At 42.4% G+C, this 17,422-nt stretch overlaps 2 protein-coding genes across 5 annotated transcripts in view; one reads left to right on the top strand and one right to left on the bottom strand.

Moving 5' to 3' along the window:
• Positions 1-11,401, top strand: part of LOC122975648 — a 56,737-nt gene extending 45,336 nt beyond the window's left edge. For all 4 annotated transcript variants that reach the window (XM_044344175.1, XM_044344177.1, XM_044344174.1 and 1 more), the window contains 5 exons: positions 5,432-5,502; positions 6,509-6,619; positions 6,719-6,816; positions 9,724-9,793; positions 10,771-11,401. In XM_044344175.1, coding sequence (XP_044200110.1) covers positions 5,432-5,502; positions 6,509-6,619; positions 6,719-6,816; positions 9,724-9,793; positions 10,771-11,022 — 602 coding nt within the window. In that variant the 3' untranslated portion in view covers positions 11,023-11,401. The remainder of the gene's footprint in view (positions 1-5,431; positions 5,503-6,508; positions 6,620-6,718; positions 6,817-9,723; positions 9,794-10,770) is intronic.
• A 4,038-nt stretch (positions 11,402-15,439) lies between these two features.
• Positions 15,440-17,199, bottom strand: ascl1a (achaete-scute family bHLH transcription factor 1a). The gene is made up of 2 exons (XM_044343799.1): positions 16,448-17,199; positions 15,440-16,329 (listed from the first exon to the last, which is right to left on the bottom strand). Exon 1 carries the CDS (start codon positions 17,061-17,063, stop codon positions 16,461-16,463), a length of 603 nt encoding a protein of 200 aa, XP_044199734.1. The 5' UTR covers positions 17,064-17,199; the 3' UTR covers positions 15,440-16,329; positions 16,448-16,460.
• Positions 17,200-17,422: the final 223 nt, after the last annotated feature.

Raw genomic sequence — 17,422 nt, 5'->3', positions numbered from 1 at the left:
TATTTTCTGATTGTTTCACGGCGGTTACATTCTAAAGCACAAATAAACACGCCCACGCCTTTGCGCAACCCTGCAGGAAGGTGCCGCATTGTCGGATTTTGTGTGAATGCAGAGCTTCATCCCGTCCGTTGTGGCCCCTCTGCTCTGTGTGTGTGTAGCTCAGCGCCGCCCTCGGTCAAGCAGACACACAGACCTGCAGCTCTTTATACATCTATGACACAGAGACGTGGAGCAGAGCGGAGCAGAGGAGCAAGACGCAGACAGTGATGTAACCTGGTCGCTACACCGACCACACACATGAGCGCTGTTATTGGCTGGAGGCTACACACCCACTGCTCAAAGGTTGATGCCTAGAAACGTCCTGAACACAGCAAAATAATAAGAAAATACGGGCAGAGAGGAGAGTCTCTGCAGATAAATACACCGCCACACACTTCTAGTGGGTCTTACATGATCCACAGGTTTATATTAGTAAAAGTGTTTTTGGTTTCTTACATATAAATATACGTAGTTTACTAAGTCATAACAAATATGATCACTTAAGTATCCTGTTACCTCAAACTCATCCGGATGTTATGATTTTAACAGAGACTGATAATCAAACTGTTTCTTTTAGTTGTTTTAATATTTTCAGAGCAGATAGAGCAGGTAAAGGAGGTGATGTGGTAATATATGTAAAATCATCTCTCTCTGTACATGAGCTGACTTTAGTCTCAATTCCTAAATTGATCTGGGGCATAATAATTCAATAATAGTAATTGGTGTCTACAGAAGCCCAGGAAAAATTGGGTGAATTAATTGCACCTTTGATTGATCATGAGGTGATTATCTTTGGTGATCTAAATTTCAGCAACTAATAATCTTAAAGAACCTTTCTATAATTTTAATTCTACAAGTTTATTTCACATCCCAATATTAACAAACAGACCAGACAAATATCCTGCCTGTGGTGTTTTTGACCTTGATATCAGTGACCATTGACTGATTGTTTGCATTAGAAATGTGAAACAGAGGAAAACTAATTCACACATAGTAGGTCAGAAGAAACTTTCTACATGACCTTTACTCCAGTCCAATCACTGACACTCTCAAAATCCTTGATCCTGAACTAGCTTATTTACCAATGTTTTAACTCAGTTTTAGATAAGCATGCACCTTTAAAAAAAGACAAGAACAAAATGTTGCTCCAATTCTAGCACTCCTCTACCTGCCCATGTTGTTAATGGCCTTACTCAGCTAATTTGCACTTCTGAAATGTTAAATGTTTTAACACAAGGCCATTTTTTTTAGATGATTTAAATAAGAAACCATCTGATCAAACAAATTAGTAATCAAGACTACGAATCTGACCAGACATTTGATGCCAGCTTTTCAGTACCTGACAGTTTTCGATACTCATTGCTGCAGACACATTTCAGCTGCTACCAAAAAAAGCACTGAGGTTTGACACCCAGCCCTGCCGGCCACAGAGGGAAGTATAAATCATACACAGATGAGTACCAATAGTTGTCAGACGAGCAGTCAGCAGTGTTTTTCATCTGTCAGCTGCAGACATTGAAAGTGACGTCCAAGTGTGTGTTAAATGAGTTGTGACCCGGGGCTGTTTGCAGCCCGCGGACCGGTGCACGAGCAGTGACTCTGCAAGAGAAAAGGAACAAAACAGAAAAACAAACGCCAGTGAAAGAGTGAACCTCCCTGCTCATCATCATCATGGCCCCATTCTTCCTCTCTCAATTGCTACTGAATCGCCTCGGTCTCATTACAGATTATGGCCTCAACAGAGTGACTCTCCCCTTTCTCTCGCCTTTCACAGTCCCTCTCTTGATTAACATTTTCTGCTAGGCTTCACACCAAAGGCACAACCTGTGCGCTTTAAAGGCAGGGTGGAAAAAAAGCCATCAAGCGCTGGAGTGGAATCAGATAAGGCTATCAGGCAGGAGGCTTTACTGCCTCGGCTTTGTCCCGCTCCTCCACCCGCCTTCGCTTCCTCCCTCAATCTCTCACTCCACTGCACCTTTTGTGCAGCTGATTCCCTGACGGAGTGCTCCCCTCAGCCAGGGAGCCCCCGACCTCCTCCAGCAACACTGCACTGCAGGCCAGCAGCAGCAGAGAGAGCAGCAGTGCACACAGTCAGGGCTGATGTTGAGGGTGAACTCACTTAAACTCTGTTTCATTCACAGAACAGCATTTACTCTGTGGTTTATCGTAAGGACTTAATATAACTGTGAATATTATAGGAAGTGCCATAAAATGTATCTTAGTTTTATTATATATTTTCATCAAAACAAATGATTTCACCTCTTTTTCAGGTGGATTTTCACAACCACTGAGCAGAGGTTATGGTTTAGCCCCCAGTCACATTTGTGCTAAACCCTACAACACTGTCTGTTAGTCTCTGGTGAAAATAGAAAAAGTGAATACATTTAGAATAACACTGAGAAACCATTAGCATCAGGAATAGCATTACTGGTACTGAACACAGTAGCCATCTGCAAAAATACACATGAAATTGGGCCTGAAAATTTGATCCACACATTCATCACACATTTTTTTTCTTTTCATTACTTTATGTTAAGGTTTCAATTTGTTGTCCGAGTGGTATTGACCAGTCACGTGTGAGCGGGCTTTGGTTGCATGCAGCTAAATAGACCATGTGGAGAGCAAAAGAGGCAGTATGCATTGGCTGAAATGCAATCTCAGAACCCGACAATTTAGCTTTTTATATGCTTTTTTAAAAATGTATCTGCATTCATATGCATATATCGGTTTACAGAGATTAGCTGAAATATCGTCTAGACCATCTCAAGTTGCTAAACGGGCTGTAGAGCGGTGCATGAAAGAGGAAGTCTTGGCCCAGAAAGCCATTATCTGTTATCTTGATATCCACTGGCTACACTGGAAGCCCCAAAATATTGGCTGTTGCCCCCAGAGGCTAAATTGTCGTCAGGGTTCAGAGATTGGATATATATAGTAGAAATATGTGTATTTGAAACTTTTTGACTAACTTTTGTAACTTAAGTATGAACAAAACACAACAATGTATCCCATTGCTTGCTTAACTTGTAGTTCTGGTACCTGAAAGCAGCATATTGTTATTTTGTCACAGGATAAGCAGTAGTTAGTGGATGAATAGATGATGAATGGATGGAAATGTGTGAACAAACAGAGCAGCACGATGACTAAGTTACATGATGCAGCTCCATGAAGCTCCTGATCATGTCCCAGTGGCCTCCCACTGCTCTCCTTGTGTTTAACTCATCAAAAATATTCCTCCGGTTATCTATTTATTGCAAAGCAAGATGGTTTGTGCTCTGTCTAGTTCATCATAATCACTCATTTTGCTGAGAGGCAGACAATCAAGGGGGAACAATTTGGAAAATCAATTCTTATAACTGAAATCAGGTTTCACCAAAAAGTGGCTTGGTATATTAAAAACTGTAGCAGGAGGGGAAAGAAGTATTGAATTTCTTAAAAGTAACAATTTAATACTGTAAAAATGATCCAGTGAAAGTAAAAGAGAATAAAAATACAGATGTGTTGGCAAAATAAAGAAGTATCACAAGTTAGAAGTACTTATTATGCAAAATGGACCATATTAGAGCGTTTTACATCGGTGATGCTTTACATCTAAGCAACATTTTAAAGTTTTAGTTCATCCATGTGGTGCTCCATCAAACTAGTGGTTGTTCGCACAAAGTCACAAAGCATTTTCCTTGTTTATAATAAAGTTATGTGATATGTTATCATGAATTTATCATGTAAAATCACATGGTTTGGCTTTAAAATGAGTCAAAAGTAGAGTAGTAAATGAAATGTAGTGAAGTAGATGTACAGAATGTGCAAGAAAAGTACAAGTACTTCCAAATTGAGTAAATATATTTAGTTTCTCTCCACCTCTGAGGAAAGATGACCCACCTGCATGGTTCTGGTCAGTCAGTATAGAGTAAAATAAACCAGCATGGGTCATTTTTAAATATTTATCATATCTGTGTTGCTGGACTCTCTGTTCCAGATGGCCAGTGAACCTTGGCCAGCCTCGCTCTAAAAGAGAGAAAGTGGATCCATTCACTCTGTCGCACAAGCTGCCATCTCACTTTAGCAGATTGATCAGTGCACTGATCCAGCCACTGTGTGAATGCATGTGTGTGTGTGTGTGTGTGTCTTTTGAAGAGAGAGGACTTTTAAATCCCATGCAGGCTGAGCAGCGGCTGCATGTGTGCCTCTAGATCCCGGCGCTGCAGCCTTCTTCTCATCACAGATATTTGCAAACAGATGCGCGAAGCCGACCCTGCAGGTTTTTTGATCAATCAAGCTTTAACAAGTCAAGTTGACTACATGCGAATGTAACATTTTGCATGTGAAAGAACAAGGCCATGGAAGGCCTGGTTTTGATTAGGCCTAAGCTGATAAATGGCAGATTCAAACAGCCCCCTGCTATTGCGGAGAAACCCCAGAGGTCCAGGGGTTTAAGTCCAGACTGATATCAACTCTGTTGCTTCTCTTTCTTCTCCAAACCAATGAATAGATCCATTATTCAGTAGACTCATTCTCATCTCCTAAATTGAAGTGGCAGCAGCTTAAAAGCCCCCATTTTCTACCCCCTTTTTTTTCCCCAAGTCTCTCTCACTCCCAAATTTAGCTACTGAAATATTCATGGGTGTGGTTAGCCTCAGTTTGTGCCTTTCATGTAATCATCATTTTTATATTTGAGACTTTTGCATTGATGATCACAAGTTGAAGAAACAAGCTACTGTTTTTATCATCAACACGAGTGAAACTTTGAGTCTTTTGACAAGTGTGTTTGAGGATTATGAGTCACTTATTTCAAGATCTTGTACATAATCAATGCAAAAGTCTTTTTTAGTAAAGATGTTGTTAGATGTCAGGTTGATTTTTTTATCATTTTGACCAATCCAAGTGTATTTCCAGTCACTGTTCACAGTCCATTCATGCTGTTTTCATTTGCAACAAAATATTCACTGACAGTAAATCTTTGTCTCGAAAAAAGCAGAATAATGTGGTTTATTTCAAGGCCTTGACCACTATACTTCTCCGACATCCATTCATCTCGCTTTCTGTCTTCATAAAAAGGCACAGCAGCTAAGTGCCACTCTCACCACCACCCCCACCCCCTCCACCCACAGATCACAGCCAATTGGACGCCCTGTGAACCGCTCACCCTGTATTGTCCCCTCTCCCTGACCCCAGCGCTACCAGAGGGGAGAAATATTGCTCTAATCCACTCCACACACACACGCACAGCAGCCTGAGATTGTTGCTCGAGCTAGAAATCACTGTTTTATGTGGTGTAACATTTGATACATAGAAGAAACACGTTGTCAAAGGTTGTTTGTGTGCAGTCAGAAAGTATATAGTGCATATATGGATTCTGCAAACTCTGAACGTTTGTCTTTTTCTCTTCTCTTTGCAGTCGACTTCTTGGCAAAGTATTGCATTTTCAGTCAGGAGAAGCTGGCTGAGTACAAAAGAGCTTTTGAAGCAGTAAGTGAAAAGGGATTTTGAACCTTTATACTGTATGTTCCCTGTGCTTTGGATGTTCACTCTCACTCACTCTAATATGTTGCACTCCCTATAAAAAATAATGACTCCAGGGAGATTATTATGATCATTGATTCATCATTTGGTCTACAAATTGTCAGAAGATATTAAAGGGGACATATCAAGTTTTTTGGGATTTTCTGTTATTTATATACTGTTATGATGTTGGATGTTAAACGTGGTTAAAGATGCAAAATTTGAGGTTAACGTATGCAAAAATGCTCCCTGCAAGTCAAAAGCCAGGACTTCAGCCGACCCTGAACACTTTGTTTGCAAAGTTACCTCTACTTCCTCCTCGTGATGATGTCAGATCGGTCACGTATGACCACAAATGGCTGTCTGTTCCGTAGCCTTTGTTGCTAAGTTTGTTGCTAAGACTGTTCATGTTGTTTGGGCTCGAACATGTACGGATGTACTTGAGAAGTTTCTATTTTGAGTAAAGAACAAAAAAAAGAAGTGAAATCCTATACTGCTATTGTTTGTTTACGTAGCCCCCAGAGCTTCCTGAAGCTGACCAATCAGAATAGAGGAGGGCCTTAAAGAGACAGGAGCTAAGACGGCCTGTTTCAGACAGAGGCTTAACTGAGGGGCTGCATAAAGGGCCACTATAAGATAAATAAGGAGTTCTTTTTAACTGTAAATCATGCAGTGATATTCCAGTAGAGCCCCAGAATATAGATGTATACCTGGAAATGTGCATGATACTGTATGTCCCCTTTAAAGGAAAGTCCATCATAATTTCCCAGAACAGTTGCCGCAATAAAATGACTTGTTTTGTCCAACCAGTAAACCAAAACCCAAAGTTATTCAATTTACAATCATAGACTAAGAAAACCATCAAATATTAACATTTATTCACATTTTGCTTTAAAAATAATTAAATAACTGGATTCATTGATTCATGGTTTCAGCTCTAGATGATGATGATGATGATGTTCTTTATTTGTAGGAGGACAGTGATGGTGATGGCTACATCTCCTGCCTTCAGGTTCTACTTGCTATTAAAAACATCATCCCACCTGAGCTGCTGTCTGACGAAGAAGAGATTTACGTCTACAGGGTTGGCCTTTACTTTATATATATATATACACATGCATATACTCATTCAAACATGCACACACTGTCACATTAAAAAGTTTGATTGTCAAATCTTTTTCAGATCCTGGAGATGGTGGACTTCAGGGTGAGAGATGGGCTCGTGGACTTGAGACTCTTTGCTGTGATTGCTAGCCTGGCACAGAAAATAGCCACCATGGAGTAAGTGACCGACAACAGACACACTCCGCACTTCTCAATGAAGCCGGAAGAGGAGTCACTGACCTGCCATAAATAAGAATAAGAGTGTATACGCAAGTCTGTTCCAGCGATTTTGTCGTCGTGTGTGGGGTTCTCTTTGATCTTCTTCTCGTCACATTTTATATGATGTTTGAGGGTAGACCACCATAAGAAATCTCTCTTATGAAGTCATTTCTGTCCATTATTGCCTCTTAAAACCTAATTTTTCAGTGCAATAAGAATATTTCAACCCAATAGAAATCTAGAGATAACTGTCTTTATCTTCAAACATAAATGAATAAAGCAGGTTGCAGCACTAAAATCATGACTTGCTTTTAGAAAATAGTGGATATTAATGCTTAAAGGACTCAAATATAATACAAAACAGACTTTGTAAGAACAAGGTTTTTGCAGTGAAGATCCTGGACCCTGAGATTGGCATTTTTCACTGTTTTCTGACATTTTATAGATTTTTTTTATGGAGCTAAAACATGGCTTGAACCCTGTGCAGACAGAAAACCATCACTCTGATTCAATTGGCCTCAGCGTCCTTGTGTCACTACATTATGCCCCATATGCTGCAGATTCCCACACACAGCGCTTTTTTTTTTTTTGCTCCTGCCCTGGGGTTTATAGCTTCCTACAGACAGGAGTGTGTGGAGCCAAGCCTACTCCGGAGGTCCCTGAGGGTCAAGGCCTGCTCCCAAAGCCCTCACCCCAGAGTGAGAGCTCCCTCTCAGCGAGGACAGGGCCAGGGTCATGGGTCTTCTGATTTACGGCCAGCCCTTTGTGTTCTGTATTAGAGGAGGCCTGTAGACTGACTGACTCACTGGCACAGAAAGACCAGGGTGTCTGCTCTGTATAGAGGCAATTATAGTAATGATAATGAATGTCCATATTAAACCTCTTTTCACAAAACTCCTTCTTGCAATTTAAATACGAAGAGAGAAGATCAGCATTCATAATACCACCACCTAAACAAGGAGAAAACAATAGCATCCTTCTGTCATCTCATCCCAACTGAACTAAATTGATCCTCTTACCTGTTTCACTTAATCCTGTTGTCTCTAATCCTAGCTTAGAAATGAGCTGCAACAGTAGTTACACAATCAGCCTTTCTGATCATGTAAGGCTTTGAAATCTGAGAAGGTGTATCCCACATTTATATATATATATATCTCTTTTTCTTCCAGTTTTACTTCACACTAATTGCACCCTTCCCCCCGCTCACACTCCTCTCTCTTCTTTTCAACTTTAACTGTCCGTCCCCGTCATCTCTCTCATCTCCCCCGACTCTCTTGTTGCCTCCCTCTCACCCTCTGTGCCATGCTGTTTTGGCCCTTGACTCAGCCCATCTGTCCCTGTGTAGCATTGTGCTCCCTGACAAGTCCACCTCACACAGCGCCGCATTCCCTCAGGGCAAGTCACATGATCTGCCAAGAAGCACATTGCCACACAGGATTCCCAAACAGCATCAGTGGAGCCGCACCGGTCGTGCTCATCACCACTGTGGTCCCTCTGGGTTTGTGAGCATGCATGCGTGCGCTGAGAGTTACAGTAAGTCTCCTCGTTCCTGGAAATTCACCAGACTAAATGAGTCAGTGAGCGAAGGAGCGCTAATTCAGTATGTCAGGGAAAACATGAAACAGCACAACCTAGACTCATTCCCCGCCACATTAACTGTCAAACAATACATGTGCCTCCTCCTCCAGAGAGTTTCCCTTTATAGCACAGCGTCACTGCAGCCCGCTCTAAAATATCCCAAAACAACTCTCAATTCTGTCAAATCAAACTAGGTCAGAATATGTTTGCAACCCAGCACCCCCCGCGCACCTCCCCAACGAGGAGACCGCCAAATTTTTTGGCATTACGTAAGCGAGAAGGCTGCTGTGTTGGCCTCAGCAGGGTGCCAGAGGAGGGCCAACAAAAGAAAATGGGTTAGGCTGCTATTATCCTCCCTGCAGTCCATCACCGGTCCCCTAGCCCCTAGTTTACGCTAGCCATTATCACGCCAGTGTCCTTAGCACACCAGCATTTGGACTCTTTTACTGCAAACCAAGTGCAATTAATGATCATTAGCTGCCCTGTCTCGCTTCATCCCCATCAAGCCCCTGCCTGCACCGTGGTTGGAGGACAAGGGCCAATCACGGCACAGGGAGCACTCAGGCGTGCATTGCACTCGATGGCCTAGCGCTTGGCCATTCTTCGCTCTAACAGGCCATTGAGCGCACGATGAGGAGGGGCTCATTAACACCGGGCGCTCATTAGAGAAGGGACGACCGTCGCTGTGCCACACGCTGGACAGGAGAGGTCTGTCCCAACACAATCGGTTGTGTCTCCCTCTAATTATCCGAGTGGACCTAGATTTTATCGGTCTGCGAGTGGTCACATTGCACCAGAGTGTGCCCCGGTCGCTTATTCCCCTCCTCAAACCTCCACACGAACCCCGCTCACCCTGCTCCAGCTCCCCCTCCTCCCCCCCCCCCCCCATCTACACCCACCGTCCCAAAACCACAGCAGTTTTATCCGTTACTGTGGCGGGATGTCCCCGTGTGCCCACGCATTGTTTGGCAGCTAGGCCACTGTGAGCAACCACAATGGGCTCAGAACACTTTACCATCACGTCTCTCCAAACACAACATCGCATGGGACGAACCCGCCAAAAATCACCCGCCATGGCAACCAGACTGACCTAAGGCTGTCATCTGAGGCCGACCCCCGGATCATCTTATTTTGGACACATTTTACATTGATATGACAAATAAACTTTTTTTTGATTGTGTGTCACAAAATGCTTTTTAAAAAAAACTTCTTATATGCTCTTTGTATAGACAACTTTTAGCAGTTAATGGTATTATTTTGATGGTTGTTTTGTTTTTTTTCTTACAGTGATTTTATGAGATCACTTATCAACAACATGGACTTCCGTTCTCTTGAAGTGAGGCTCTTTAAAGCGAAGGTAAAGTCATGGTTTGGCTTGTATTTGTTGTAAATGTTGCTGGCGTGCTGATGTGCAGGGAAGACCTCGCCACCACATTTTCATACTCTCAGATTTGTTTGCACAAGGTACACTTGATTTCCTCCATGCAACATCAGATTAACTCCCACATTAGCCACATTCACGCCACAAACACCACCTCCGTCTCTCTTTCATGGCTCTGCGGGTATAATTATAATGAAATAAATACTGGTAAACACTTTGAAGAGCAATTCCAAAGCATGCTTTGTAAAGCTAGCTTTTTTTTTATGAAAGCCACTCAGCCCTCATGCATAGAAATGAGGGAAGCAAGCCAGAGAGAGAAAGAGAGGGGTGCTTTTCCCTTTTCATAGATTAGCACAGCCTTAATCTCATTAAAGTGCCCAGCAGTGAACATGCCGTCCACTCCGCCCAGCCCTGTAATCAGCCTGAGACACACGGCTCATCTCAGATGGACCGGGACTAGCCTAGCAGCTGGCCGCTCACAAGCCGGCCCGGCCCTCATTCATACAAGGAAGTAGTGAGCAACTGAAAGGCAGAAGGAACATGAAAGCCTGTGGTCATGGGTGTGGAAACTGAGCCCTTGGCCAGGTAGGGGAGGCTTTGTAATTATAGAGCTGTTAGGGATAGGGTTGTTAACTGGAGAGGTTGGAGGGGGAAATGGGCTAATTGCCAGAAGGATTATTCCCCCCACCACCACCACCACCTCCCACACCCCTCCTCCAAAACCCACAGCAATTATTACCTAGACTGCATTAACTGTGCAAACAGGTGCACTCAAACAAGACTAGAAACAGGCTGAGGTAATCTGAGGCTACCCCGAAGAGCACACACACACAATAACACACTCACACGTGCACCCACACATTCACAACTGTGCAGACAACAAGTCCAGAGCCAGTTTTCCTTGTTTCAAACCTTATTTATGTGTATAATTATTATTATTACGACTCCTGCAGCAACTATTCCTGTTCCTCCTGGAGGAGCAGAGAGGGGAGGTCGGTACTCAGCAGGGCTTCATCAGTGCCGAGCAGCTGCTTTTGGAGCTGAAGGCCGGGGGAATCCATCTGGAGCAGGAGGCGGCCATAAGACTGGAGCTCCAGCACATTCCCCCCCTCGACCTGCTGGATTTCCTGGCCTACCTGCCCCTCTTCATGCTCATTCACAAGTCGGTCATCTCCAACCCTCTAGATGACTCCAGCAACCTCTGACCTCAGCCACTGCACTGAACTGAACTGCCATTATCAGAGATGAAGTCTTGTGTACAAAGGTAATACCTGACTAACAGAGAAGGTTTGAATCAAAGACACTGAAATCATTTCCACCTTAAAAGGGAAGTCATTATCCTATCATGATCTTTAATGATCAGAATATCAAGCAAGCTGATTCTGGAGAAGTCATAATTGAAAGTGAAACAGAGCTGTACATCTACGCCAGAGACCAATCTGTGGAAGGAAAAGATGATGTGAAGCATTCAGTTATAACTGTTGTTCCAAAGCAAAAGAAATCAGTCTCTTGCATCTCAAACGCAAGACGCTTTTGAAGTAAATTGCACTTTGTTATTTTACATGCTTTTAATAAAAGACAAGAGGCAAGCTCTATTAGAAATTTAAAATGACTTTAACAAAGGTGGAGCAACAGTTGTAATGAACTTTTCCTATTATGACAGAAGTTAATCTGCACCCTACTCTATACAAAATTAAGATCAGATCAAGCAAAGTGTCTTTGCAATGAATATATTTCATACAGTTGTGAAAATGCTAAAAAGAACCTGATTTCATGAAGGTAGATCATCTTATCACCACTGACATAATATACACCGAATAAAACACATAACAATGCTGTTAATTCTCCATCTTTGTCAACTTCTTCTTAAAAACTCAAGTTATGTCTCTTCCTTCGCTTTTGAAGAATACTTCTGATTTGATTAAAACCTTAAAATCTATTGAAATACTTGGTAATAAACCTTTAACACTGAGTCACTTTACATCAACATAACATGTGCAGAATTGACTTTTTTCTACAGGATTTGCATTCTAATACATCACCAAAAGTTCAATCAAAGTGTTGATTGTAAAATTGGTCTTAACAACGATTTATTTCATGCACCAAGATGGCGTCTACCTGCGGATTAATATGACTATTTTGCCAACGTATTTGTTCGCCTCTTTGAACAACAGTGCATATAGAACGCTTTACCGTCCCTCCTCACATTGATAATATTTTGATCATTAAAGATCATGATAGGATAATGACAGATGTGTATAGAAAACCCTACAAGGAGAGGCAATATTAAGTTGATGGGGAGTTTTTTTGTTGCTGTTGAGCACATGGACCATTTGACAGAGCTGTGAAGTGCTGTCTATGGTCCTGAACTGCCCTGAACTCTTCTACTACAACAACTGCTCACTGAGCAACACTGCAAACCCACCACACAACTATTGTATCAGTGAGCACTGGATGAAAACTCTCAACCTTCTTTACAAAATTGATCTGACACACTGCTCTGGGGGTGGAGGGGGGGGGGGGGGGGGGGGGGGGGGGGGGGGGGGGGGGTGGTTGGCGGGGTTCATGTAAATTTGCTGATGCAACAACTGCTTATAGTCCAGAAGTAAAAAAAAAAAAAAAAAAACAATATTTGAGCAAACATAGCCACAGAGATAGACTGTTGTCCAGTTCTATCCGACTTAATCAACACTGACGAATGATGTTCAATAAGATATTCAACTAATATAGTTCGAGCCATTGTTTTGCCTCAGCTTTGCCAATTAGATATGGCCGTGCTCTCCTGCGGTGTGTGCACGCTTGACAGACCGCCACGGAGGAAAACATAATGGGCTCTGACAGGCAGCAAACCAGGACTGTTAGATCAGGGACGTTCTGTAAGCAGCATATGCCATCATTTACAGCCCAGAACGAAAAGAAAAAAATGTTATGTAAAGTTTCTTTTAAAATTACAGCATTATGCAATTCTACTATTGAATTAAAAACTATTAGAAACAGACTTAAACCTCACTTTGATGTTAAATAAAATGTCCCTCTTACATGTCGTTCCCTGTTTTTCACCTTCTCCTCTCTCAGCTGCAGTGCCCTCCTTACTGTGACCTTTAAGACTGTTACCACCATGTGGTTAAAACAGACTGAGAACCTTAACAAGGTAATTCTCTTGCTAAGCTGTTGGGAAATTATCTCTACCTGTGCGTCCTGTGCCAGATGGTTTTATCACTGTTTTAAAATAACATCAGCAGCTCTGAGAATATATTAGTCTCTAATGTCTTGAACGTTATCCCAAGAGTTCTCCGTGGAGTCTTAAGAGCAAAAAAAAAATTGTGCTCTCTGGCCTCTGCAACCAAAGAGATAAAAAAATTTAACCCTAAATAGCTCTTTGCAAATAAGAAGAAACCCCCACTGAAATGTCTCAACAATCTATCATCAGCGTCTGTTCAGACAGTGATTTCCTGTTCAAAGTGTGTCGACTATGTAAGAATCTTGTACTCAGTTGGACAAAAGAACTAAATGTTTTCTGCAGGTTGCAGTAAATGCATCTCGAAGCAAAAAACAACATTACCTCATGTTGTCTGTACTGTGGAGGTTGAAAGTATGTTTGGTTACATTGTTCTATCTTATGTGTATTTCAATGTGTCTATTATATTTTTGATTTGTAGAATCTTATTCTATATGAGACGTTTGTTTTGCATTGTGTTTGTCTAAATGAATCAGATAAATAAAATATGCAGGGTGTCACGTTAAAAGACCAATCAGTAATTTTCTTTTTCATATATATTTAAGATACTGTATATTCATATATACTGTATAACTGAAGAATTTGCTATCAAATATAGACTATTTATAGTTCTAGAAAAGCAACATTGTTGTCAGTTTATTGTATTTGAAAGTGTGGGCCAACTTCAATGCTGTTTTACAAATATTCATATTGTGAATACAACTTTAATTCCTTCAGAAAACACTTTGAAAATTAGATTTATGAATGAAAAAGCCTGTCAATCAGTTTGGGAGTGACAGCAGGTTTCAATCCTGTATTTTGGAGGTGGAACATCCCTTATGTTTATATCTGGATGGAGGGTTGTGTCTTTAATAAATGGGTTGACTTTGTTTTATTTCCTAAGCATACTGATCTGCACATAAGCAGAGAATAATGATAAAAATAAAACTCTTAGTTAAATAGTAATTCTTACTAATGCGCATGTCTTTACTATTGTTTATCTTCCAGTGAGTAATGATGGTGTTGCACCTCTGTTCATGTTTAATGGGACCCTCAAGCCCCCGCTCAGGGCCCCCTGGTGGTCCGTGAACCCTCCCTTTGAGTATAACTGATGTCACGCACGCGCATCTTACACAATGAACCCTGAACACACCACAAGCTTTACAGTTAGTTTCTCTCTGCAAGTTTCTTTTTTTTTTTTTAATTCTAAGAATCTGAGTCAAATGTTTGAATTTTATAATTTGATTTGATTCCTCGGAGTTACAATAATTGCAGAAAAAAAAAGAATTTGAGAACAAAACGAGCCAAACGGTCTCATCTTCAGCCACACACGAACTGGATTTTTTTTTTTTTTTTCCTCCCAGGTGGTGATTGTTGTGTGTTCAGCGGCATGCTGCTGTCAGGAGGCACACGCCATCAGCCAATTCAGCTCTGTGTCTCCACTCGACCACCATACAAACCCCACTCACTCATTAAACCAGACACGCGTCCGGCTGCACCCTCCGCCCTACCTGTCAAACTTAGTTTTGCAGAAACACAAGCCCCGCTTCAAAAATCTATTGGTGATGTGACCTTTCCCTCCAACTGCTCATTTAAAAGAGACTCCTGGTGAACATAAAGACTTTTCATCATAAGAAATGTTATCATTATTTATTCTTCCAAAGTGTAACCCTCGTGCTTTTTATAACTTTGAGCCTGTTTGTCCGTTTGGACATAACAGATAGTAATTTCATGTATACCCAGTTTGCTTTTTATACACCCATTCACTCTTAGTTCAGAGTGAGAGGATGAGGCGTTTTAACTTGACAGAAATTTGTAATTAATCATAATTTCTGCTTTTGTTTCTTTTCATTTAAGATCGTTCTCTTAAGAGAGACAGAAACACTTATTTGCGTGTTCCTTTGCTTATGTAGTACCAGATTACAATTTTATAATCTCTTACGGGGAGGTAGAACTAAACAGAGAAGGCTTAAATTTCACGCACTGGTGCCACCAGACTTACTTTTTGCGCTTGCGCAAAAACGGTCTTTTCTTGAGTAGATACTCTGCAGTATTACAAAAGAGAGAAGACTGAGTTGGACATTGGGGCTTAGCCGAGTGACCGGTCACTGCAGGCTGTAAGGAGTCACTGTGTCTTGAATTTCGAAAGACGAGTAAGAAAATATATCGTGCGTAAAATGTGCGTAATTGTGCGTAAAAGTCAGTTTTCGCTGTTCATGATCAAATTATGGCATTTTTTTAAATCCCCATAGTGTAGTGTGTATCTCATCATATAGCTTCATCATTCCCCCTCCCTTTCCCTTTCCCTTTCCCTCAGCTTCTTACTGACCACATTTTGAAAGCTGTAAGCAAAAGTGTCTTTCCCTCCTTTCATTACACCCAAAAAAAATAAGACATGAAAATAATTCAGTAGCAAATCATTTTATTCTTGGACTAGAGTGTAGAAAATATGGTTATAAGACTTCTTTTTCCAACATCTGTTTATGTGAAGACAATATAGAGCTGGCAGTATAAAGAGACAATGCATGGCCATTGCGCTCTGTTTGGACAATAGCTGCATAACTTTTGATCATTGTGAACTTCATGACATAATGCAATAACATGGTTTTGCTATTAAATAAGACACATTGGTGCTAGAATAAAACGTCGGAGTGTCAAACTCCTTCTGGAAACCTCATGAACAGAAGAGCCAGAGAATAATAGACTACACGTCTACATAGGCAGGAGGTATAGAAGCAACTTCGCAATATATAGACAAAATATATACAAAAGGATGTGTACAAAACATCTATAAATCTCTTACATACAAAAATATTTTAATATATTTCAAAAAAAAGCGTTTGATATAGAATTTCATAGAATAAATCCGCGACTTGGAAGCATTTTCTGAATTAAACGTCTGAGAGGTTTACCAAAGGGTTGGTGTTCTGTGATTGGATTTAGCATAGTTGAAGAGCAACGTATTAAATAATGTTTTTAATGTGCTGCTGAGGAGCATGAGTTCACTTTAGGGTTTTTTTTTTTTGTTTATCATGGGCAAATGCACAGAAGCTTGGATTCCCACGCTGTCAGGAGACCCGTCTTCCTGTAATCCTTTGGCGCTGATCTCGGGCCTGATTCTCCCAAGTTTTCAGGACGTTAAGGCCGTTTCTGTCTGTCTATCTGTCTGTCTGTCTGTCTGGGAGGACCGGGCTTTAAGGACGCGTAGTCAGTGCATCTTGTTCTTGAGGACACCTTGCCTCCTCCGGGACCATCCCAAGCGCACGACAACAGTAAATTGAGTTGATCCATATTTCTGCGAGAAGAAGAAGAAGAAGAATAGGAGGGTTAATCACTGTTCAAAATGTTTATCACGAATGTTTTTAAGTCAAAGTGTCTGATGGTGACTTGGACATCTTTAAGTCTGTTCTTACCTTATATAGATGCTCAGAACCAGTTGGTGAAGTCTAGCAGTTCCTGCTCCTCTGGACTGAGGGGGTCGTAGGAACCCTCGTCGGAGGAGTAGGACGACACCGGTGAACCTGCCATGGAGTTCATGTCAGCGGAGTATCCCTGCGACATGGTGGGGGACAAGACGCCGGACTGAAACGCCGCGCTCACCGCGTCGTGCTCGTCAAGTAGCTGTTGTAGGGCGCGGATGTACTCCACGGCTGAGCGCAGCGTCTCCACTTTGCTCATCTTCTTGTTGGCGGCGCCGTTGGGGACGTGCTCCCGGAGAGTGGCGAAGCCGTTGTTGACCAGTTTCACCCGGTTGCGCTCTCTCTCATTCCTCCGGGCTACTGCGTGCGGCTGCTGCTGAGGCAGAGTGTAGCCAAAACCCGCGAAATTCAGCCTCCGCTTGCACCGCAGCAGCTCCGGCGATGAAGAGCGTTGCCTCTTGGGCTGCTTGGACACAGACTTCCCGCTGCCTTGGCTGCTGCCGCTCGGGCTCAACTGGATGCTTTGCGCCGCTGCGGTGGAAAAGAAACAAGCGGGCGGCATCAGCTGCTGCTGGCTGATGTTAATTTCCATCTTGGCTGTGTGGTCCATTCACAGTAAAAAAAAAAAACACAAACTTTAAAAGAATCGCAAAGTCTTGAGGCGGTGCGTCCCGCTCGTGCCGTTCACGTGGTGTGGCCGCTTGACGCGCACTTGTTTCAGTGGGGGCAGTCCGCTGGGCTGCTGCCTCGCGCGCTCCTCAAAGCTGCACTGAGTCCTCGAGGAAAGACGCCACTGCTTTTCAATACGTTTGGATGGGGGGATGGCCACGCCCTCCGGTCGCGTGGATTCACCTAGGGCTCCTGCCCCGGTGCCGGTGCGTTGCGCGCGCCGGACGCGTGCCACTTGAAGCACTAAACAAACAGTCAGCGGTGAGGGTTTTTTTTCTTTCTTTCTATCTATCACGGGTG

The sequence above is a fragment of the Thunnus albacares genome, chromosome 23, assembly GCF_914725855.1.
Source record: "Thunnus albacares chromosome 23, fThuAlb1.1, whole genome shotgun sequence".
NCBI classification, from domain to species: Eukaryota; Metazoa; Chordata; class Actinopteri; order Scombriformes; family Scombridae; genus Thunnus; species Thunnus albacares.
Note: the sequence above shows the minus strand (reverse complement) of the source record. Positions and strands in the feature narration are given on the sequence as shown.